The following is a 22,632-nucleotide window of genomic DNA, read 5'->3' on the forward strand; positions in this document are numbered from 1 at the left end:
CCAAAAATTTTCTTGTACGCTGCGCGCCAACCGATGGTGGCGCTCCGCTCAGATAGTCGTGCCTACAACTTTGAAAATCCATATCAATCGCAAAAAGTGCTCCCCCCTTTCAAATTCCTGGCTACGTCGCTGTACCGGTACATGTGTGGCAGATTTGTATTCTACTAAAAATATCATGTGTATAAAAGTAAGAAAGCCTGACTTTTCGATCCTAGCAGGATCTTCTTCAGAGGCTGAATGACAAGTTACAGTAACAGAAGGGACAAATACACACACAGAACACATTGTCCCCACATAGTCCCTTCTGTTACTGTTACTGTAACTGACATTGAAAAGTCAGGCCCTCTTACTGTTACACATTCTCCTACACGGGCTCTCTAGTGGATAAGCAGTTTGCTAACAGTTTTGTTTTATTTTCCTTTTAGAAATATCTATATAGGTAAAGGTTATTTTCATGGCAGGCTGACAGAAGTCAGTCCATGGCAGTTCAGTAAATATATAATGAGTATACACCTTCCTTCATTACTCCCTATGTATACAGAGTCGATCGTCTGTTGTTTGCCGTTCTATTAATAATCCTCGTTAGTAAAACAATGATTCATACATCTATACAATGCCTCCATTACATTGGTCTATTTAAACAACTATCGACAACAATGAGTGTTATCACACTCAATAAGCATAATCATTAATGTGTTCACGTGCATGATATCTATAAGCTACGGTTTGTGAATTCGCGCCAAAACTCAGTCTCGTTATTCGATAACTTTTATAACCCAAGAAAAGCCGAGTAGGCCTATGTTACTATTCAGTGCGTACTCTGGATCCAGTAGACTGCAGACTGATAGTGTAAATGTGCAGATGCCTCTGCGTTCAAAGTTGAAGAGCCTAAATAATATCTATATTTCGAACGATTCGGTTTCCTCGCGATCTCTCTTCCACGAGCAAGCAGTTTCACTGTTATTTGACTGGTAAGCATCGGTGAACATGAATATTTAACAGTTCGCTTTCCTCTTTATTTTAAATCAAAGAGTAAAGATAAACTGCAACAACACAAATGCCGCTGATATTTTGTAAAACGTTTTCATATACTTAACGGATTAAGTTTATTACGTAAATATATTCATTTCAGATATTTTTACTTTCATATTCTGTGTTAGGCTAATATTCATTTGACTTTTAAAGCGTTCAGTGGGTATGACGGTGGGCAAATGTTATCAGGTTCAATCGTGTTCCAATCCATAATTTAGCCTGCAATAAAGCAGTCTTAATTTCGCTCTTGTTGTATGTTTGGGTGCTACTAATGATTACCGGTATATTACTGGTTTTCGTGATATACATCTTTAAAGTATGTTAAATCTTATGAATGCTCCTAAAAAGCAGCATTTTGCGTCCTTTTCTATTGTTTTTCTCAACCTCACTGATTCTACTATGCCATAACGACATACATAACTAGCTTATCTTTTCAAATCTTACTTCAATTGGGCTGCATAAAAGTCGAAGAAATTTACAACTTTCAAATTTGTATTCTCGAAGATATTTTCCGTTGGGATCCAAATAAACCTCACCCGTAATATGAATATTTTGAAGGTACGAACGTCATTGGCCAATACGTAATACAACACCATGCTTGATATGTGTAGATACTTTTTAAGAAAAAGTCGCCCAGGAAAGAACCTTGGCACGAAAACCAAACTAACGAACGACTGATCCGCTCTCAACCCCAGTCCCCTTGCATCGGGACTGTGACTGTGTGATCATCGTCGGGTGTGCATCACCATTCCCCTCGAAAGGGAACAGATACTACAGATGATCTTAGTCAAAAGGCCGAGAATTGATTTGTGTAGATTGTCTATGACAGTTGTACTAGGGAATGAGCTGTTAGAGTCCAGCTCGCTGGTTGTACCAAGGTACCAACCTGACGCTTTGAATCTATTTATAGCAACGGCTCATAACTAAACCTGCATCTCTAATTGGTTGAATTCAAACTAGTGGGTTGGGCGGGAACTGTATGCGATTAATATTAAATGTGTAATTTATCGGAGGACACTTTTCTCATTTTCTGCAAATGTTCTTAATTGCCCGCCAATCAACGCTTTTGGCAGGGAAAAAAACTTGGCTAATATCTTAGTTTGCTGTTTTGTGATTGATATATTGGAAGAAAAAAATCGATGGACTTGTCAAAAAAGTGGAAACGGTCGCAAAACGCTTCTTTAAGGCCAAACTGGTCATCATGACGTCAGCGCTTCAGTGAATGAGTCAATGTTAATGTTAATCCATTTTATAAATACTACTAACTCAACCAAAGCATTTTCTTTAAATTCATATGACCAAACCCAGCATTCGTTTTAGATGACACACGGTAACAAAGCACCATTTGTCAGTATATCAGTAATTTTCACAAAAGTTAAAACATGGTGTTGCGGTGAACTCTCGATTGCTCTTGAAGTAGTTTATTAATTTTATTTTTACTATAAAACACAATTCCTCTGTAATCATACCCTCTTTCTCTGTTTCCTGCAATTCTGCGGCGCTATATGCATAACATAAACCGCTTTGATCGGTGTCAATAACACGCGCATGCGCTATTAGGATCATGAAATGGCGCGCGGCCTACTGGTAATATGTTCTGGTACAAGCGTTCTGTACAGACCAGTGACTAATGTAAAAACGTTATAAACCTTGAACATAGATTGTGCTATCAATTAACCGAGATAAAGGACTACTGGTAATATATAGATAAAATATAGTTATTTACTGGTACACACATGTTTTGATTTGTCGAAATTTGTTTCTCAAGGTCTGGACACAGATATCGAATTCAGAGTAAAACATGTTACTTATAATAGGCCGATAGTTAATCAAACTGTGAGTTCTCCGCTATATGGCAAAACACGTCAGTGGTACTAGTAGAAACGCGAAATATTTAGCCGTTATACTTTGCATCCAATAAACTGTAACAGCCATTGAATCATTTTGTTGATGGGGCCTCGGAGCCGGGGACAATAATGTCGCCGGCCTCATTTTTAAAGGTCTTCGTTTCCCCTCAGTGCATTATGGAAATGTGAATACGTTGTTTTATTTATCATATACTTCTCCGCGTCGGCCTTCAATTGATTCCGAGCCCCTGGACTGTATTCGCCCCTCGCAAGGCCGACCCACAGGCGTGACAAGAGAGCAGGCCAGAGGAGGGGGATACAGCCTCTAGGCCCGGGTCGATAAGGGGTATCGAGAAATGTGCGATAACTATAACGTATTTTCAGTTTCATCATGTATGGTTCTTAAAGGAAAATGAGCACTTCTAAAGGGTCCCGGTGGCGTCATTTTCCCCGGGGACCGACCTGGTTCTCCGGACGCTATAGGGCCCAGATGACATTACAAGTAATCTCGTTTCGTTTCGCTTCTTTAATGAGTTTTGAACGTCTACAACTTCCTGATTTTCTGGCAAGGGCGTAGGAAACGGGGGCTGGGGCGCCAGCCCCCCCCCCAGTGAAAAATATGGAGGGGCGGAAGTATCATTCCGCCCCTTCCCCCCCCCCCCCGCTTCGCAAGTCAGAACACCCCTTTTTCATTTCCAAATGAGAAAAAAATCTCATTTGTAGCACCAAATTGCATCTAAGGCCAGGTGAAAATGCAAAATTATATCCAAATGGAGTAGGTGGGTTGAAGTGTGCGATATTGCACCAAATTGCATCTGAAGCCACCTGGAAATGCAAAAAAAATCCAAAGGGGAGGGGGACACCCCCTTCCCTTAGACCCCTCCCCCAGGCCGGCCATCAGTCTTCAGCCCCCCCCCCCTTACTCAAAAGTACCTTCCTACGCCACTGTTTTCTGGAGTACCAAAAGCTTTATCTGAAACATATTTGCTGCCATACAGAACGGCATACAACTATCAGGAATAAGATATTGACACGAGAAATTCAGCTAATCGTGAGGAATTTTTCTCTTCTAAAAATATAGATTAGATTGCCTCTCCTATAAAAGTCTCCCTTAAATATGTTTGGTTCATTTTGAAAGCCACAGTGTAATTCTGTAGCCATTCTGCACTATATACAATGAACCAATTCCCTTGACAAAAATGACATTGCATATGATAGGAACTAACTCAGACAGTTTCCATCTTATGTTTAAATATTCTGTCACAAGTTGGGATGTCATACCCCCCCCCCCCACCCAAGTTTCGTGTTTCCCTGACATATACAAATATGGGAGAAGCCCCCCCCCCCCCCTGGGGCTTTGCGTTTATACCAACCTCAGAACTTACATCAGCTCCAAAACAGCAACATTTTGGAGGGTGACAAGTTCATTATAGTATAAGAGTCTTCCTGCCCGTGATGTTTTTAGACAGATACGGCAAATTTCATTTGGGCACCAGGGGACACCGAGCCTTTGGGAGATATATTAACCCCACCCCCTCTCCGTTGGCGACGCTTCTATTTATTGTTGATTTTCCATATAGTGAAAACTATTGTTGATTTTCCATATAGTGAAAACTATTCTTGTGCAGGTTTAAGCATAGGCTATCTGTGAAATTACGTAGAGTGCTCATTTATCTTACTGTACTATAGCTATGAGTATCGGGTGCATTTATCCATGTCGCAGTAGGTTGAAGTTACAGTGAAAAGTATCAATAGGCCTACGTACCATTCACCTCGAACAAGGTGAGCCTACAATGACAAATGGTTGATAACCTGCCTATGGACAATATAGCACGACTTAAGTCTGTTTGCTAGCTACCAGTAACACAATATGCTAGAGAGGAAACCATGCAGTAAAGTAACTACCATACGTCATCGTATGATAATGTGACATCGAATTCTACTGAACGGCTTGCATCATCATCTGGCGCGTGAACATTTATTATGCTTGTCTTGTCGTTCATGTTGCTTTTGGATGCTAAGATCATGTGAAGCACTAAATTCTCCTTTTAGGGGAATCGTGATACACAGTGACCTGACGTTTGTATTTGTATATTTATTTGTTTCATCACAATTTACAGTGTGACGGGAAGTCTCCTATAAAGCCTGTAAGGCTTAACAAAGTAGGAGACTCCCCCAAAAAGAAAAAAAAAGAAAGAAAAACTTAAGAATAGAAAAAGAAAAGTTAATAGTAGCATCTACAATGATGAAATAATCGAATTGACTCTACTTGACGTTGACGTTGACTCTACGTGACGTTGATCACACACAGTCACAATTTCGCGATGCAAGGGGACTCGTGTTGAGCGGATCAGTCGTTTGTTAGTTTTGGTGTTCTAGCCCATGTTCTTTCCTGCATGGGTGACTTTTCTTAATAAAGTTTTAAGGACGCATTGCATCAGCTGGCTATAGTACGCAATACCGATTTACTGCCACCTGTAAGCTTTGCTTTTAGTTAGGCTATACAATGCACATTGTATTTACTTCAATGATATATCAAGATTAAGTACGTGATAAAAAAAAAATCGAAGGATCATCAGGCGCGGCGGAACGGGAAAATTATTGGGGGGGGGGGGCTAATGTGTGCATGGAGACTATCTAAGCGGAACGCCACCATCGGTTGGCGCGGAGCGTACAAGAAAATTTGGGTTTTTCAAACCCCCAGATGGCCGGAAACGGCACTTCCCGAGTGTTTTATCCTACGAATACCTAGCCCTAAAATATGGGTCTCAAGCCTGCAATTTCTCAGATTGCACGTAAAAATCTGTTAAAACATTGTAATTTGTATATTCGATGGTGTTTTAAGAGAGTATAGCTATTACTCGTAGTGTACTCGCAAAGAAGACGTTTTTGAGTGTAGTTAATTACTACTTGCAATTAAATGCAATAATTAAATAAATGTCATAAGAAAAAACAGAAACGGCATTTCTTAATGTCAACCAATGGGTAATTCCAAAACCATGTGCAGTTGCCAACAAATTTCTATGAACCAAGCACTGTCACGAATGCATGTACCCTATACAGTACAGGTGAAATGCTAATATTGTGTTTTTGTTCGTGTAATAATTGATTGCGTTTAAACATAGAGCCATGTTCCACGCCTTGCGTGTACTCGTAGTGTAAACGCAAATTTTGATGAGTGTATAGCGTTTAGCTTATTACACACTTATTTAAACAATATTCGATGAGGCATGATACAGACAATGTTGTACAAAGCCAGGGGACGGGCCGAGGGTTCCCCCCCCCCCCAGAATTTACTAAAATTATTACACCTATATAGTATACGTGTGCATCTGACAGATCGACAAGTATGCATTGAAAAATGGGCAGATGCACGTTTCGGAGCCTTGGTAAATATTGGGGTGCTTATCATGCATTTGCCCCCTCAACTTTTTCGGGAAGATGCTCTCTGTCTATGTCCTCCCCGTTTCTACGCCTTTCATATAATAAATGGGAACAAAAATTATGACGTTATTACGAGGGGGCTCTGCCTATAACCAGCATCCCCTTCCTCTCTCTTGTACTGATTGCATCACCCACTTGAATAATAGTAAAACACAAAATGTAACTCCCTTTGTTAAACTGACTTTAATAAAGAAGCCATCATTATCAATTACGAAATATTACCCAGTCCTATAAATTTCTTTTGCTACCAGTTCCTCCTCCCACATTTCCCACCCTGGATTCGAAATGGCTAAGAAGCGGCATATTGATTATTACAATTTACCCATTTTAAAAATTTGTGTCCACCTGCACATATAACTCCACAATTGGTAACAACAACGGTAGGCTACTTAGAGAAGCATGAAGATAGGTGTTGGTCCCCACGTGATTTTGTTGAGACGATCAACCCTTCAACGAACTTGTGCGAAAATAGGGCAATCTCTTATCCTGACCTCAGCATGAACCCATGCGTCAGGCGACGTCTGGCTTTTTTTCCTTCTGCTTTTGTGTACTAATGTACATATGAAGCCATCCCTTTAAATTGCGAAATACGACTCTTTTGCATGCGCGATATCAGAGGCTACTCGATTTCCTATTGGCTGCTACAGTACGATCATGAGTAGAAAAGGCATTTGATTGGTTTACTTCATTAAGTTCACGAGCTTCGGAACCCTGTCAGGTCAAGTACACATGTATACTGTACGGCTACGCCGATCTATCTAGATTCGGAAACTCACATATATAACAAGTGGGGATTAAGAAATATTACTCAATAGTTACTCAATAACACTACAAATTTGAGTCAAATTTGACTTAATGTTTTAAAAATAAAAATAATAAAATAATCAATTATTTTGAAGCACGTTTTTAAGCCATTGAAAGGAATTAAAAATTAAAAAGTTTTTCATTTTTTCCCTTTTAATATTAGAATAACCCTGGTCGTTCGAATCGGTTTGACATCCAACATGCGACAGCTAGCTTCTTCAATTCTCTACACAACATACGTTGATCTTCTTCCGGAAACAGTTCGGTCCTAACTCACAAGCCGTAGAGTACTTAGATTTCAAGTAGTATGATTGCCGGTCCAAGATATTGTACGTTTGCAAGATGCCACCGTTTCATTAGCCGGACTGTTTAACAATCTCTTGCCTCTTTTCAGTAAGTATAAAATTTTATTCATTCACTGTTGGAAAGCTGCAACGTAGAAATAAACCTAAACATTTACTGTACGATACTTTACTACTAGTAGTACAGTACTACTAGGCCTAGTCTGTAAGTACTTGGAAGCCAACACTTGCTTATAATACTAATACTAGTCGACTACACTAAAGACCTAGGCTAACCACTCTCAGTTTTCGTAGCGTATAACCTGACGTTAACTGAAGAGTAAGACGAAGACCATGCTGCTTGGAACTTGGTGAGATTGGAATATCTGTTTCAGTTATCATCAGAACTGTTTGGAAAGATTAAAAGTGTGTCATTAAAGGCATTGAAGACTCGCCCCAAACTGCGTGCCGCGCTCTGAAAAAGTTAACTTTCCGTTGCTTGTAAGTGAAGTTTCCTGCTTGTCGCTACAAAATGCAGACAGTAATGAAATGTGATACCTTGTTATCTTTAGCTGGACCTGAGATGTCCATCGCTGCTATGTACACTGTGTTGTGGGTATTGACCGCAGCTGTATGTACTGACTGTATACACTAGTGTCTAATTACCGAAGGTAGCAAGCTGTGTGCGTATTCTCTGGGATAGATGGTGGTGTCTAACACTTCTGTTACACCGCATTCGAAACTAGGTCAGATTACCGGTATTACTACGTTTAAGTTTGCGCGAGTCTTCACACCCTTTAACATCTTCTGGTAAGACAACAAGTTCACTAGATCATTAAAGTCTCAGATCTGACCTGTGTTCATTTCAACGGCATCCATACTCTCTCAAACTAAAAAGATATAAAGCCTAGACCCTAACTGAAAACTAATAGTTGACAGTGACTTAATTATTCATAGGGTTTCCAGTTCACGATCGGGCCTTTGAAGTTTTAAATAGACTATAGTGCACCACTGCTATTTGAGACTTATCACTTTGGGTTAACAAGCTAGGGCTTCTAAATTCTGTAAACATCTTTAGACTGTAGGCCTACATGCTGCTCATGATAACTGCCTAGCCATGACTTATCAGCATTATTACTAATACTAAAGACCTACTGTACATGTGCTTTTCTCAACCCATGTTGCAATACATATTTCTTTCAAGCGTATTTAGTTTTCAACCTGGCACAAGGGCATGTAAATATAAATTAGTTTTGAGTTGTCTGGCAAAAAATGTAACCATAGGCTATCATAATCACATTTTTCAGATGATATAGTTAAGGACGTTAAGAAATTTGTTATTTTGGTGATTGTAGGTAATTACAGACATCACTTTTTTCCAACTGTATGAAATTTCTTAGTGAAGAATTATTTGAAATATTGCTGGCTAATCCTGCATGAAATTGGTTAGGTCTAGTATTAGTAGTAGGTTTAAAAAACATTTTGTCGACCAAAATAAAAAACTGCTTTAGTAAGTTTCCAAGACGGAATTGTAATGCAATATGAGTAACACAGCACTTTGGAATTGTTTGGTATTGCATGATATTTGTCATACAACACTCTGTAATTTGTAAAATATAGTTTGCATACTGTACTGTCCAACTCTCTACAGTACATGTTTAATAACCCTTACATGAAACGCATGTTTGAAAAGTTTGCATAACCCACTGAGTAGATGTATTGGTATTACATGTCCCATTACCATATAAAGATTACAATATATACCATACTTTGTTCATCCATTTATTGCATCCAATTTGCAACTTTAAATTCCCATTTTTCACCACGTCATACCTAAGATAAAAAATGTTTGGTGTTGTTGAATGCCATATATTTAAATGTGTACATCGTCTCCTTCTTAGACCCAACAGTTACCATATATGCTTCTTTTTTTCTTGTTTTACAGCAGCAGATGTTTACTTGCCATAGACCATTGCAAGTTTTGATCACATATTGAAGGCGGTGGCAAGGGTGAAGTAATGCTTGATTTTGAGCTCCCCAGCGGACTGACTAGAGAGATGCCCATTGACACTCTTTTTCAGCTGGGTACTAGCCCTCCATCGTTTACCTTTCTCTATTCGTTCCAACAACTCTCAATTGAACAGACAGTTCACGGTACAGACAGACAGTTCCGAAAGACCGCTGTGCAAAGAATCAGCAACTTGGATTCCGAGCAACCGTTGAGGTCGTGCTTGAGAATTTTGGAGAATTCCAGCAAAATGTTACCCAGATACGAAAGCAGTGAATACACAGAAGACAAGAATAGCTTTCCCATATTTGATGATTCTCGTACCATACGTATAGAGAAGATGACCGCCTCGACGACAACAGTTACTCAGAAGCATGGCAAAAAGAAAGTTTGCTTTGCAGATACCAAGGGCTACCAATTGAGCACTATTCGGATAATGGATGGCCCTAGCGACACTCCCCCGGTATTAAATCACAACTTGTTGAAGGAGGTTATACAAAACGAGCGGGCAGAACCTAACCACCCTTTTACCTACGTCCCTGACTTTGAGCAGCCTGCTTCGAATTACCTTGATTTCCGGGACCGACTGGAGAAAAACAATGTGTGCCTTGAAAATGTCGTCATAAGAGACAATCTCACAATCATGGGGACAGTCAAAGTGAGGAACATTTCTTACGAGAAATCGGTGAAAATAAGGGTAAGTTTCGATGAATGGAAATCGTTCAGGGACATACCAGCGTCATATGTGTTTGCGTCTTGTAACCTAGGGGAGGAGACGGGAGCTTGTGCGTCGTCGGACAAGTATGACACTTTTTCGTTTCGGTTTGACCTGCCCCCAAATTTGGCAGGCAGGGCAGCATATTTTTGTATCTGTTACTCGTGCAATCAAACAATATTTTGGGACAACAACAAAGAGATGAATTACAGAATTATTTCTCTTCAGGAGAAGGAGACATCTGAGCATCAAAGGATGGTTAACCATTACCAGACTCTGAGCGGAGAGTATCCTTGGACGGACGTTTCGTTCTACCACTTAGCGGACAAAGAGAGACCGTACTGGTAGCAACCAACTTCCAGAAATGTTTTCTTTGAGAAAATCTTATACACTTGAAAAGATATATTTAGTCCTGCAGCATTGTCACAGTAATACCAATGGAATGTGTTTTGCCAAAGTGTGTGAAAAGAGACTTGGTTCAATACTTATGGCTTGCACAGAAATCACCATTACTTCTGTTGGAGATATCGCTGATAGAGCTGGCTTGAAACACTGGTCCTTGACAAGGGGTACAGTGATGCAGTGACCCATCTAGTGCTTACCATTTCACTGTATTCACCGTTCACAAAGCAGAGAGAATCCTTGTGTGTTTACTAGTGCAAGACCCTGGCGAAGACTCATTGTGGAATATTATGCTTGTGTAACAAGTAAATACAGTACATCTGGTACATCTCATGGAAAATTGCGATGAATTTTCATTGCATTTTGTGGGAGCAGCCAAGATGAGTTGTGATGTTGAAATCGTCTCTTCATTTAAATGGTTACATTGGTTGTACTGTACATTCACTGAATGTGTTCACTGTTAATTCAAAGTTTCAAACCTGGCAGACTGCCTTTAGGGAAGATCTGGCATCCATCACATTGTCAGTCTCTTCGGCTTTTATATTTTAGAAATATTAACCTACAATGGCTTTCCTAATTTTTAATTAGTTTACTCCAAGACAGCTGTTTCAGTGTTTTTGTCACTTAAAGTATGTACAAGCAATATGATCCTAAGCTTACATGAAGAAGAGCACTTGCTGCTCGTCCAAAGAACTCACAATCAGGCTCTCAAACTATGTAGCCAGAAGTGATTGTCACTTTATCATAATTTGTTAAATTTGATGTTATAGTTTTAACAAGGGCTGGTGGTTTCTGTTTTAGTCCGAGCCAACATCCACTAAAACTTGATTATGGTGATTTAAATTACAGTTTGAGGCTACCAACACCTGTGTGCAATTTATTAAAAACTTTATCATGTTTGGTGACATCAGATGGACGTGATTAAATTGGAGATATCACTGAAAGCTTGCTTAAACTCCCATTGACAGAATGCTATATATTAATAATATATTTGTAAGAATTTGAGACAAACCCTGGCAAATACTGAAGCTTTACCTGCAGCACAGCCTTAGAGAAACAGAACAGTTGTAGTAATAGATGCTTACTGTGTGTAGTATTAATAATTGTGTCAAATTCATTTACCAAATATGAACAATTAGCACCTTTCTATATGCGACTGAATTTGTGAAATCAATATTTTCTCTGCTTTTCCAAGAGCATTATTTTTTGTATTTACTTCAACACACTTGGCTACTATGCATTGATTATTTCTTACAAACAATTCTATATTGTGTTGTATTAATAATAATACTAACTAATGTTTGTTATTTTAACAGTGAGTGAAAATATGAAAACTTTTAGTGCATCTACTTTTATTGAGATCGAACAATGACAAATCGACTGGAATTTCAAGGATCTCTCTTTAATCACTTACTCTCTTTGGAAAGTTCTTTTAAACGTATCAACTGCAAAGGAACATGTCTTGAAAGTGGCAAGTAGGAATGGAGTAAAACTATTAAACCAAACTGTTCAGATAACTCTTCTTTAACATGACAAATGAAACCTACCTTCTTAAGGGAGGTCAAATCTTCATGATAGCATTTGGTCAGTTGAGTTGGCTAAAGTTGAAGAGAGGTCACTACTTACTTCTATACTATTTTAAGCAGTATTTCTAAGCTACTACAGAACAGTCGTGCTTTCCATTGCTGGGCGATCAAACAATTAATCTTGTGTTATTCTTGTGACAAGGTATTATTATTAAGGTTACAAAGCCACCTGGTAGGGATTATCTACTGTACCTGCAGATAGGTTTATATGATAGTAGCAATTAAGGAGTACATTAACATTCACTACAAAGGTCAACATTTCATCAATCAATGATGGTATTTGTGTTATGTAACATGTTGAGACTAAGTTGACTTACTATGTAACATTCATGTTATGATCTTTACAAATGATGTGACTGCCAAAGGTGAAATAATCTGTTCTAGATAAGATCTAATATGTTACTGTAGGTATGAATGGTGATCTACATATATTTGTTACAAACTACTTAAAGTGTAGTGTTACCTGTTTTTGTGGAGTGAGTGTGTAAGTATGTCTTTATCACCGTCAAGTTTGTAATCATAGGGGGTGTACCCTACAGTAGGATCAGGAATGACGCAAATACCAATATTTGCTTAGTGATAAAATATTTGAAATCTAACTCGACTTACAGTAACCTGCTGCAGTTGAAAAGGTTGATTCAAACACCATGAAACAGGTAATCTGATTTCCAGAGTTGTTTGCTATTGTAAATATTTAAATGCCATGAATTTTTTTACAGCTCATTTTTTTGTGATAGACTTGGTATTTGTTCTTGCCATAGTTCCACTCCAGTGACAAAGGGATATTGTTCAATTCCTGGGAAGCCTATCAAAGGATGTATTAGGCAAGATTTCTGTGTAGAACAGCAGGAAGTTGAAGATTCTATGCCACTGATTGGTACTGTAGGTCACTGTAACACAGTTGACGAGTGCTGTGTTAGTGTGTATGGTGTTGCTTAAAATATTAAAAACACTAATCCTGTTTCTAAGAAATAATATCAGAAATGCTGACCGTGATAATGAGGTGATGATCATGATGCTCAGATTGCTAAAATAACACACTAGTATATCATATGTTATTCATTATCAACCTCAATTTCAAATAATTAAAGTTTTTATCTGAGTATGGACGCCAATGAAGTATGTCACCAAATGAGTAATTGAGAGATCCAGCCTTCAGGATTAACTAGAAAAAAATATAGAACATAGTTTACATACTAGAGAGAAATGGACACAATCATCTTAAGGTATATATGTGGTCAGAGTTTTCTGTAGTAAAGGAACTGCAGGGCCAGAGATATTGGCTGTTTTAGGAAACAACATTTTTAGCCCTTTTTTTTATTGCTTGATAAGTAAGGTACAAAGGTTAATGAGGAATGACAGGGCTTGCAAGCATGTATGATTTCTAAACAAGTATGGATTTTGTATTAGTCAGCCAAGCAGACTGCAGTGCAGACTCACCAACTGAATATGTAGTATGTTACTGAAAGACAGATAGAGATGTACAGTGTTCTTTAGCTACAGTGTATTTCAGCTTTTAATTGGTGCTAATTGTAACTTCATAAAGATGATGAGAATGACTTTATTGAAAGTTCTGCTTTTAGTGTTTTATACTGGACATTTAGGGAGGTACCAGTGTCTTGGCTGCATTGCCTTGTGTGTAGTTAGATGATGATGATGATGGTCAATTTGAATTATGCAGGTAGGACAAACAAAAAGATGGGAGTTCTATGGTATTGGTAGAAAATTGCTCTAAAAATTGACTACCTTGGAGTTTAAGCATTCTGTGTGGTCTTGTTGCAGTCGTCACAAATGATTTCGTTTTGGGGAGCAATCTTTGCTTGAAACAAGAAGTACAAGTCCAGAGTTTAAAAATAAAATGGGGCGGGGGAGGGGTGTTGGTGTAACTTCAGTGCTGAAGCAGTGGTGGAAGGATTTTACTCTTTTCAAATTTCTCTAGAAAATAAGGTTGTGGGTAAATAACTGTGTCATATGTAAATGGTACTGTATAGGAGAGAATATCACCCACAGATATCCTACAAGATCTACAGATTGGTTTTTGGAAAGTTTCAGCCAAAGGAATGCACTTGTAACTAAGTGTTTAAATGTAAGTGTTGAAAAAAATGGTGTATTTCTGCACTTCCGTTAAAATTGCTCTAAACGTTGCAGAACACTGCAATGCATACTAACAGTCTCCAGTAAATACTAGTACAGTAAGTCCCGTTTTGGAACCTTTTGGGAATTTCTGTTGCAGGATAGCCAACTCACACAAACAATCAAGTTTGTACCAATGTCATTTAAATATTAAATATATGGCATACCATGTATCACCTACAACTGTTATGTACTTAAACACTACAGTGGGGTAAATGTGTATTAGAGATAACTGAAGGAGTTGGCATTGGTATGCTGTGTACATTACTCTTCACAGTATGTTGTAGATTACTGCAGTTCATTGGTTTTCAACTTCCTCATGTGTTACATTTTCATATGAACCTATTCGAGACAGTGACTCAATGCAGTCGTGTGAAATACTGGTGAGGTCAACGTTGAACTTATTTATGAACTTATGCTTTATATCCATTAACCAAACAAATCTAAATCAGTTGCACATTTAGAGATGTAACCTTTGGAATGCTTCTCAATAATTGGAATTCTGTGCTAATATTTGAATTCTAACAGTTGGATTTAGATGGATAAGAAGAGGTATGCCCTGTCCATCCTCTTAATACCCACCCGTGTACTCTCTTACCCCCTGTGCTGAAATGCCCTGTGGAATGCAACAATATTATCGGTGACCGTTTTGTGAACTTGAAAGATCACTAGAGTAAAGTGATTCTACCAGCTGACGAAATGTTTGTCAACCCTCGACAGACTGACATATTCATGTCGGTTAAGCCTATATTGATTGGATCTTGTAGATCTATTTGTAGTTACTGACTCTTTGAGCATTCTGACAATTACACAACTAGCTTCTCACGTCAATATTTGGACCAAGTTTGTACTCTCCAAAGCTATAGAACAGAGGCATTAATAAGATGTTACATATAGTTGTACGTTGTATGTGAGATTCCATACTGTCTGTTGTATGTGAGATTACTTACTGACTAGCTGACCTGACTGCCGCCCAGTTTGGCCGTAGTAACATTTCCATTGCTGCTTGCTGTATATCATGCTACTGTAAGTCATGTTAATAATGTCTGTGTTATTTGTACCAAAAAATATCTTGCATATATATTTATATATATACACATAACTCGTAAATGAATTTTGTTCTGCAATGAATGATTAAACATATTTTACCAAGTGGTTGATTGTGGCGGCTGCTGTAAAATGCCACAAGTCTCGTGTTATGTAGCTATCTATGATAGAGTTAGTCGTTATTTACATAACTGCTTTGTTCACTGTAACAGGAACAAATACTGTAGGCTGCGGAAGCTGTATGGGGGTTCAAATCAGCCCTTTAAAGAAAGGTAGTTGATGTTATCAGTATTTTGTGATATTATTAAGTGCAACACGCTCTAATGGGGGTGGTATTTTTATAATTGTTTCATAAGCTATTGAACTTACTGCAGGGATTCTGTTAGGAATGTCGACAAGAGTAGTTAAGAAAGCTACAGAGAAGGTACATGGATACAGAACGTTGTTATGAAAAGCTGAAACTTAAAGGTGTATTGTGTCTTTCATAGGAAACTATTGTTAAGTTGAGATTGATTAGATGTATGGCCCTTTCCTCTTCTTCTTGTGAGGCCGAATATTATGAAGAAAACAGTAATTAAACGCTTGCCATAATGATGGATTGGTAGCGGACAAGTTAAAGGAGTCTTGTAGAAAGTTCTTGTTATAAAAACGAAACAAAAGAAGCTGTTATTTTCTATTTGTAAACCATTTCACGTGAGGGAATTTTTAAAATCGCTTCGATAGTGACATTTCACTCTTTCCAGTTGGTTTTAGTTTCAACTCAAATTGTTAGCATTGTCTCGTTTGGATGGATGTGGTGATTGTACAAGCCGGCAAGTACACTAACTGACACTACCATCATCTTGTAATTGTAAAACTTGTTTCTTTTCGATGGTCCCAAATTATGGACGTCTTTTATTATTTGTTCTATGTTGTATTCAGACTGTTGCTTGACCTAGCCGTTTAAATCATGTCACTGCTGTTCCCACCCACGCGCAGCAAAAAGGGGGGAAAACCCCAAAAAAATAACACGAACCGTTTGAGCCACTGAAAATGACGTGACTTCACTCACAAGGAATGTAAATGACTATTTAAGGAATTTGTTTTAGCATGATTCTGAAATAAAGTTGTTAACAAGAGAATGAAAGGTTCAATTGATTGATGTGCTTATAAATGCGCCGTCGGGCAGATAATTTTTTTGTTTGTTTCTTTTTAACTATATTGTTATGCCCTGTGTGACAAAGAGAATGAAGGAGACGGCAAGCAGATTTTTTTTTTTTGCAAATGAAATTAAATCTTCGAAAACATCAAGTAATTACATTGAAATGTGGTTCTAGATATTCAAAAGCTATAATGTGAAATACAATTGTGATGATTATTTAGTAAAAGAGTTATATTAATTAAAGAAGATAGATTTTAAAGTGATATTTCCGTGTTGTGTTGTCATTTTACTTGTATGTCAAACTTATTATTAAATACTACCCTTGTCCACCATTGAACGATGTTGTCAGGGGCGGATCCAGGGGGGGGGGCCCGGGCCCCCCTTTTTGAAAATCCTGATTTTTTTTTTTTTTTTTTTTTTTACCGCGCTCGAGGGAAAGTGCCCCATGCGTGATCAGTGGCGTAGCTACGGGGGGCCTGAAAATTGCAGACATGAGATCCATATTTTCAGGCTAGGTACATGCTGCTTAGAATACTCGGGAAGTGCCGTTTCCGGCCATCTGGGGGGTTTGTAAAGCCAAAAATTTTCTTGTACGCTCCGCGCCAACCAATGATGGCGCTCCGCTTAGATATTCTTACGTTCAGGCGCGGCTGGACCAGTCAGACCCCCCCCCCCCCTGTCACAAATCCTGCATCCGCCCCTGATATGTCATTGAATATTCCACAAAACAACTTTTTATGTCCACGAAACTGTCGAAACATGATTTTCACTACTGGTAGAGATATAAAATATTGGGAATTCTGAATTTCCTGCAAACATGCGGCTGTGCCTGTTCAATACTCACTACTGTATCGCCTTAAAAAATGATGAGTGGAAATAGTTTCTCCAGGACCGTATCGTATCGTGGGTATCGAGTGCGTCTGATATACGAACGTACGTAGTACGTACGTACGTACGTCTATGATGATATGCACTGTACTGTACTGATAAAAACATAGGTGAATTTCACTCCATGGGAGTGATCACTGAGCACATTCCGGTATAAGAGTAAATTTCCACTCCATTTGAGTAAATCTTAACTCCTAATAGAGTCATATTCACTCATATTAGGAGTGAGGGTTAACTCCAATAGAGTTAAATTTTACTCTTAATTTGAAGTGCGCCGAGTGATCACTCCAATGGAATGAAATCCACTCATTTGTTTTTAGAGTGTTGCTAGATATATGAAGAAGAAATTTACATACCAATACATGTTATCGGTCATCGATTGGCACAAAAAGCCAGATTCTGATGACAGCTGCCTCAAGAAACCCAATAAATGGCCTAATAAGCACCGAGCCATCAATGTGGACCATTACCGAAACATCGATGCGTGTTAGTCTTCCACCCCATTCCTCTAATGCTATTTAAGTCCACATGTGGGCATATCCTGCAAATCTACCGGTAGCCCACAGGGGTTTGAGTTGGGAGAAAGGCCTTGACAGCTTGAAACGACAAATGATGCCAACTTCCCTCAAGTTAAAAGTCTGGCTGAGTTGGCAAGGCCAGTCAGCATGAAAGAGAAAAAACTTTTTTTGCATTTCTGTCACCAAAGTTGCACATCTTTTTGGTTGCTATTTTGCCTCACAGGTGCCATCTCCTGCGATCTGGGGGGTGCTGAAATCTCAAATTTTCTCTGTACGCTCCGCGCCAACCAAGGTGGCGCTCCGCTTAGATAGTAAACTCCGCCCCCCCCCCACAAGAAAGAACAGCCCCCCATGGCCCCCACTCAAAAAATCCTAGCTACGCCACTGTGCGTGAAATTTTTTGTAAAATAAATTTGCAAAAAGAGTACACCATCATTCTGATAAAGTGAAGGTGAGAGGGGCACTCTGACTGCATCAATAGTCTCCATCTGGAAGGGGGCATCCAAGATGAAATGGCCTGGAGTAGCCTGGTAAAAAGTAATTTGCATCACCACCTACTCCCCAAAGACGTAAATCCCAGCTCATTGCTCGAAATTGCCAAATTAATATATGCCCGGCAAACCATGAATACATGATTTATTGGAAATAAATTTTACTCCAAACTTTCACGAAAAGTAGCACCAGATTGCACCGAGGACCTCCATATTTTGTGAAATTTTCCCAAAGGGGAGGGGGGCACCCACTCCCCTTAGACCCCTCCCCCAGGACGACGATTAGGCATTTCCCATCTGGGCCCCCCCTTCGGCGAAATCCTGGATCCGCCACTGGTTGTTGACATGACTTGCAAACAAATTGTATATTACTGTAAGTCAATAAAACCTATACAAGGTGTATATAATTTAAGGAATGTGTGTCGTTGGTCGGGGGGGGGGGGGGTAGGTTCCAATGTACCACCTCGCTATTTCAGTGACATTGATTTAGTGTCGTATTGATCAGCATTGACTAGAGCTGTTTGGTATCGATGGCATGTCACTAATCCCAACAGGTGGCAAAACCAATATAATACATGTGTTATAGCAAATAAACAAACAGTTCGACCATTCCATGAGGAGAAGTCAACGTCACTTTTTACCACAAATAGTAATCTCTCATTGCTATGATTGTTTGTGGTGTGATGGAACTTTTTTTCGCGAATGTTCACGTATAGCGACCCTTTATATATGTATAGAAGTATACTGATATTTGGATTCTACTTGGCCCTCTGCGATTTTTGTTTGGAGGGTGGGGGCGTAAGGGGGTGCAAAAAATGAATTTATAACACTAGCAATACATACATTCAAAAAGATGACGTGGAAGGAGAGAAGCTTCCTGTTTGAGTAGTAGACTATATATAGCAACAAAATATTCCCTGCACTAACTCGATGGTACCGTATAGGATTTTATTTGTATGAGTGTGTGTTTTTTAGTCTTTATACCTTGAATTCACAGCAAATTCCTCTCAGTTTAAGGGATAATACCGTGGATAGTTCCTGGTTGGTTGAAAGAACTAAGGGCGAGTAATCCGAACAGCAGCTTTTGAAACTAAACTAACCGCGTCAGCTTCCTGTTAATTCAGGCAATAAACTGCAAAGCCCGTTTCAAGGGGTATACTGGCTCACAATGGAATGAAAATATAAAGAAAGAACAAATAACAGAACATGACATAAGTATAGGACGTTAAATATCGGTTCCGTAAATCAGTGCTGTACTTATATAATGTATGTGTGTATGTCGTATGTATATGTAGCCTTTGTGATTGTGTGAGTACAGGATGGTTGAATTTTATTGAATATAATTGTTAGATCGATTTACCCGCAGTGAGTTCAAGAAAGCTATAGACATTTCAATTTATATTCTTTCATTTATTTTCCCTCTTACATGGGAGACCCTAGGACCACACCCCTCCTTTATAAAATCCTTCACGTAGGGTCACATGATTTAGAATTGACCCCTTCATGATCTTTGAAGTCCTGTCAGCGTGTGGTGTGCAATTTTATACAGCTGATACACTTTTGCACTTCCAAAGGTCCCATTCCCCGCCACCTAAAATACTAAAATGTTTGCCTGCCCATCGCTTCCCCACTCTCCAACCCACCGGTCCCTATTCTGAAAAGTCTGGAGCGGCCACCGGCTATAAGGAAGCATCAGACGACATTTGTACCGTAACATTAATGTTCACCAGCATCTTGATTAAAAAAGGACCACCTTGATTACTATATCCAAAATGTTCGATTTTGTTCACCAATATTGAACAGCTCGGAAATGATGCGGGCCTGGAAAGGAACTGTATACAATTCCCATGATCGTCCTTGATTCTGTTATGATAACTGATGTCAAAGGTCATATTTAACCCTAAACGAGACTGTGTTCTGTACACGTTCCATCAAACGGTGATGGGTTTATATTATTATAATAGTCAGAGGTCATATCTAATCATGCAGAAAGAGATACGATACAGCACACTACGATCAACGTGATATCAGTTAACGTTGCATCACACGTGGTTTAGCTCAGTTGGCAAGTTCAAGGTAAATACAACTATTCATATACGTAATAACTAATTGACCGTCGAGCATGCGCAAACGAGGGCTGATGTGTAGACAGTGTGGTGTTGTTAAATCAAATATGTGTGTGTGCGTGTATCGTGGGTGATGCAAGTATCCGGCAAGTCGGGAGGGGGTGCTGATATTTGATACTTCCAATGCATAAAGTTTCTTGTACTGGATTTTCTTTATCATATAAATATATATATATATATACATATATATATATAGGGAGTTCTTCGTGTACTCGTACTAATAAGTAATATTGTTGTACTCGTAGGCTTGCTACATGTTTGCCTGTTACTTACTAGGCTTACCCATTCAGAAGAGAACACCATGCTACAACATGATACTCGTGAAGTATTACTAGAATTGACACAAGTGGTTAGTTAGATGGCACAACAATTTATTGGTAAAACATACAGATACATTTTCATATAGTTTGAACTTGGAATATATCTTCAATTGGTTTGGACATTGAAAGTATGTGACTGGTATACTATACATATAACGTTACAATATATAGAAATATACCGGTTTACTTTCCAAGAACGTCTTAAACACAATATATGAACAAACATATAAGTTACCGTATACTCGTCAGTTACAAACAAAATAGACTTGATTCAAATTACCAATAAGTAACATTATATCTAAATATCTTTCTTAATGTTTGTACATGGTAAACTGTACGCAATTATTAAAGTCCATGCACCCAGAACAAGATAAGGAGACCCGTGAAATTACTTCAAGATACCCTGCAGTGGGCCCTGTGAAGGTGACCGACGGAACATTGAGCACAACTATATTAAAGGCTGTCATTTTATTTGATACAGAATTAAGTATATGGCATATGTTAAGAATTATTTAAAACAAACACACCGTCCATAGGTCACATTTCAACACCTCGGCGTTTAATCAGTCAATAGGATGATGATACATCATCGGACTGGACTTCCAAGTTGAGTATAGTTCACGAAGAACACAATCAAAAATAGTATAGGAAAACAAGACTTTTGGACATTGCCTCCAGTAACTTGTTTATAAAATTAAACACCCGTCAAAGAGCTATATTAAGGACAAGCGCATTTGACTGCTATATTATTTACCTGAAGCTAGAATAATATATTTGAATATATTGACTATTATATACTGTCTACATTCCTAGAAAATTTGAAAACATTTGAATAACATGCATAACAATAAGAGTTGAACTACAAGGGGCCATTGTTTTCATCATTGATGGTGTGATGACTCCTTAAAGGTATGTCATATTGGCCCCAAATATGCTAGATATTCAATTATGGTCACCTTTGTTCCAAATTCTAAAAATGTTTTTATTACAACCTTCGAAGAAATGTTCCTCATTGGTACATTCAGTCATCCTGTGCATTGTTCCTTAAAAATATCTGAGAACAATTTGGAGAGCAAAGACCTCCAGGAAAGTACTTTTTGAAAACTAATAGCAAGTTATAGCGTGCTATAATTTAGGGCCAATACTGACTACCTTTAAGGAAGATTTATAAGAACATCTTTCAGCTACACTATAGATATCGAAATAAACCTCTCTGTAATATGTGCAGGTCAGACTAATGTTTGTAGTAAAATGAGAAGGAAATATGAACAGCGAGTGCATGCCTGCATATATGCATATATAGCGGGGCTCGGTAACTGTTATAAGAGTGCAGATTTTGGCTTTAGGTCTTTATCTCTTATTTGTTAGGATAGGAAGTTCAAACCAGGATACAGTTTCTCTGGAAAGGTTGGGTGATCCGGGATCAACTTAAAAAGGGAATAAATGAGTAATTATTAAACCATAATAAACTCCTGTCAATTATAGATAAACACATCACATATTCCGTGTATCAGAATTAGTAACGCTTATAGGCCTTATATATATATATAACTCGGGCGATCTAATAATCACATGGCTTCAAATTCACAGATCTCTGCTGCTTGTGCTGTTCTTTTTCGATTTTTGTAGCCATACGTAAGCTCACACACTGAAATTGCAATTAACTCGCATACGCGGGCACGTATTCTGAGAGTATTGATGTCAGCGTTTGGTGAACGTGAAGTTTGTCACGTAGACCATGGTCAAGGGTCGTGTCCACTACTAAATACACAGTTGGATATCGCTATGGGATCAGTAATCATTATTCCAATCCGAGTGCAAAGCCATCACAGGGATGAAAATGACCGTG

General features: G+C 38.6%; 1 protein-coding gene across 2 annotated transcripts; it reads left to right on the forward strand.

The window, feature by feature from the left end:
- The first annotated feature begins 826 nt into the window (after positions 1 to 826).
- Positions 827 to 16,703, forward strand: LOC139967748 (protein phosphatase 1 regulatory subunit 3B-like). 2 transcript variants are annotated; one of them, XM_071971803.1, is made up of 3 exons: positions 827 to 971; positions 7,291 to 7,520; positions 9,354 to 16,703. In XM_071971803.1, the coding sequence occupies exon 3, from the start codon at positions 9,427 to 9,429 to the stop codon at positions 10,477 to 10,479; it is 1,053 nt and encodes a 350-aa protein (XP_071827904.1). In that variant the 5' UTR covers positions 827 to 971; positions 7,291 to 7,520; positions 9,354 to 9,426; the 3' UTR covers positions 10,480 to 16,703. The 2 variants fall into 2 exon arrangements, with proteins under 2 accessions (XP_071827904.1, XP_071827905.1); XM_071971804.1 differs by lacking the exon at positions 827 to 971 and having other exon boundaries at positions 7,153 to 7,520; positions 9,357 to 16,703.
- Positions 16,704 to 22,632: the final 5,929 nt, after the last annotated feature.

The sequence above is a fragment of the Apostichopus japonicus genome, chromosome 5, assembly GCF_037975245.1.
Source record: "Apostichopus japonicus isolate 1M-3 chromosome 5, ASM3797524v1, whole genome shotgun sequence".
Lineage (NCBI taxonomy): Eukaryota > Metazoa > Echinodermata > Holothuroidea > Aspidochirotida > Stichopodidae > Apostichopus > Apostichopus japonicus.

Bases quoted from the DNA above. Each gene is read 5' to 3' on its own strand.
- LOC139967748 (XM_071971803.1), top strand. From the start codon at position 9,427: ATGCTTGATTTTGAGCTCCCCAGCGGACTGACTAGAGAGATGCCCATT.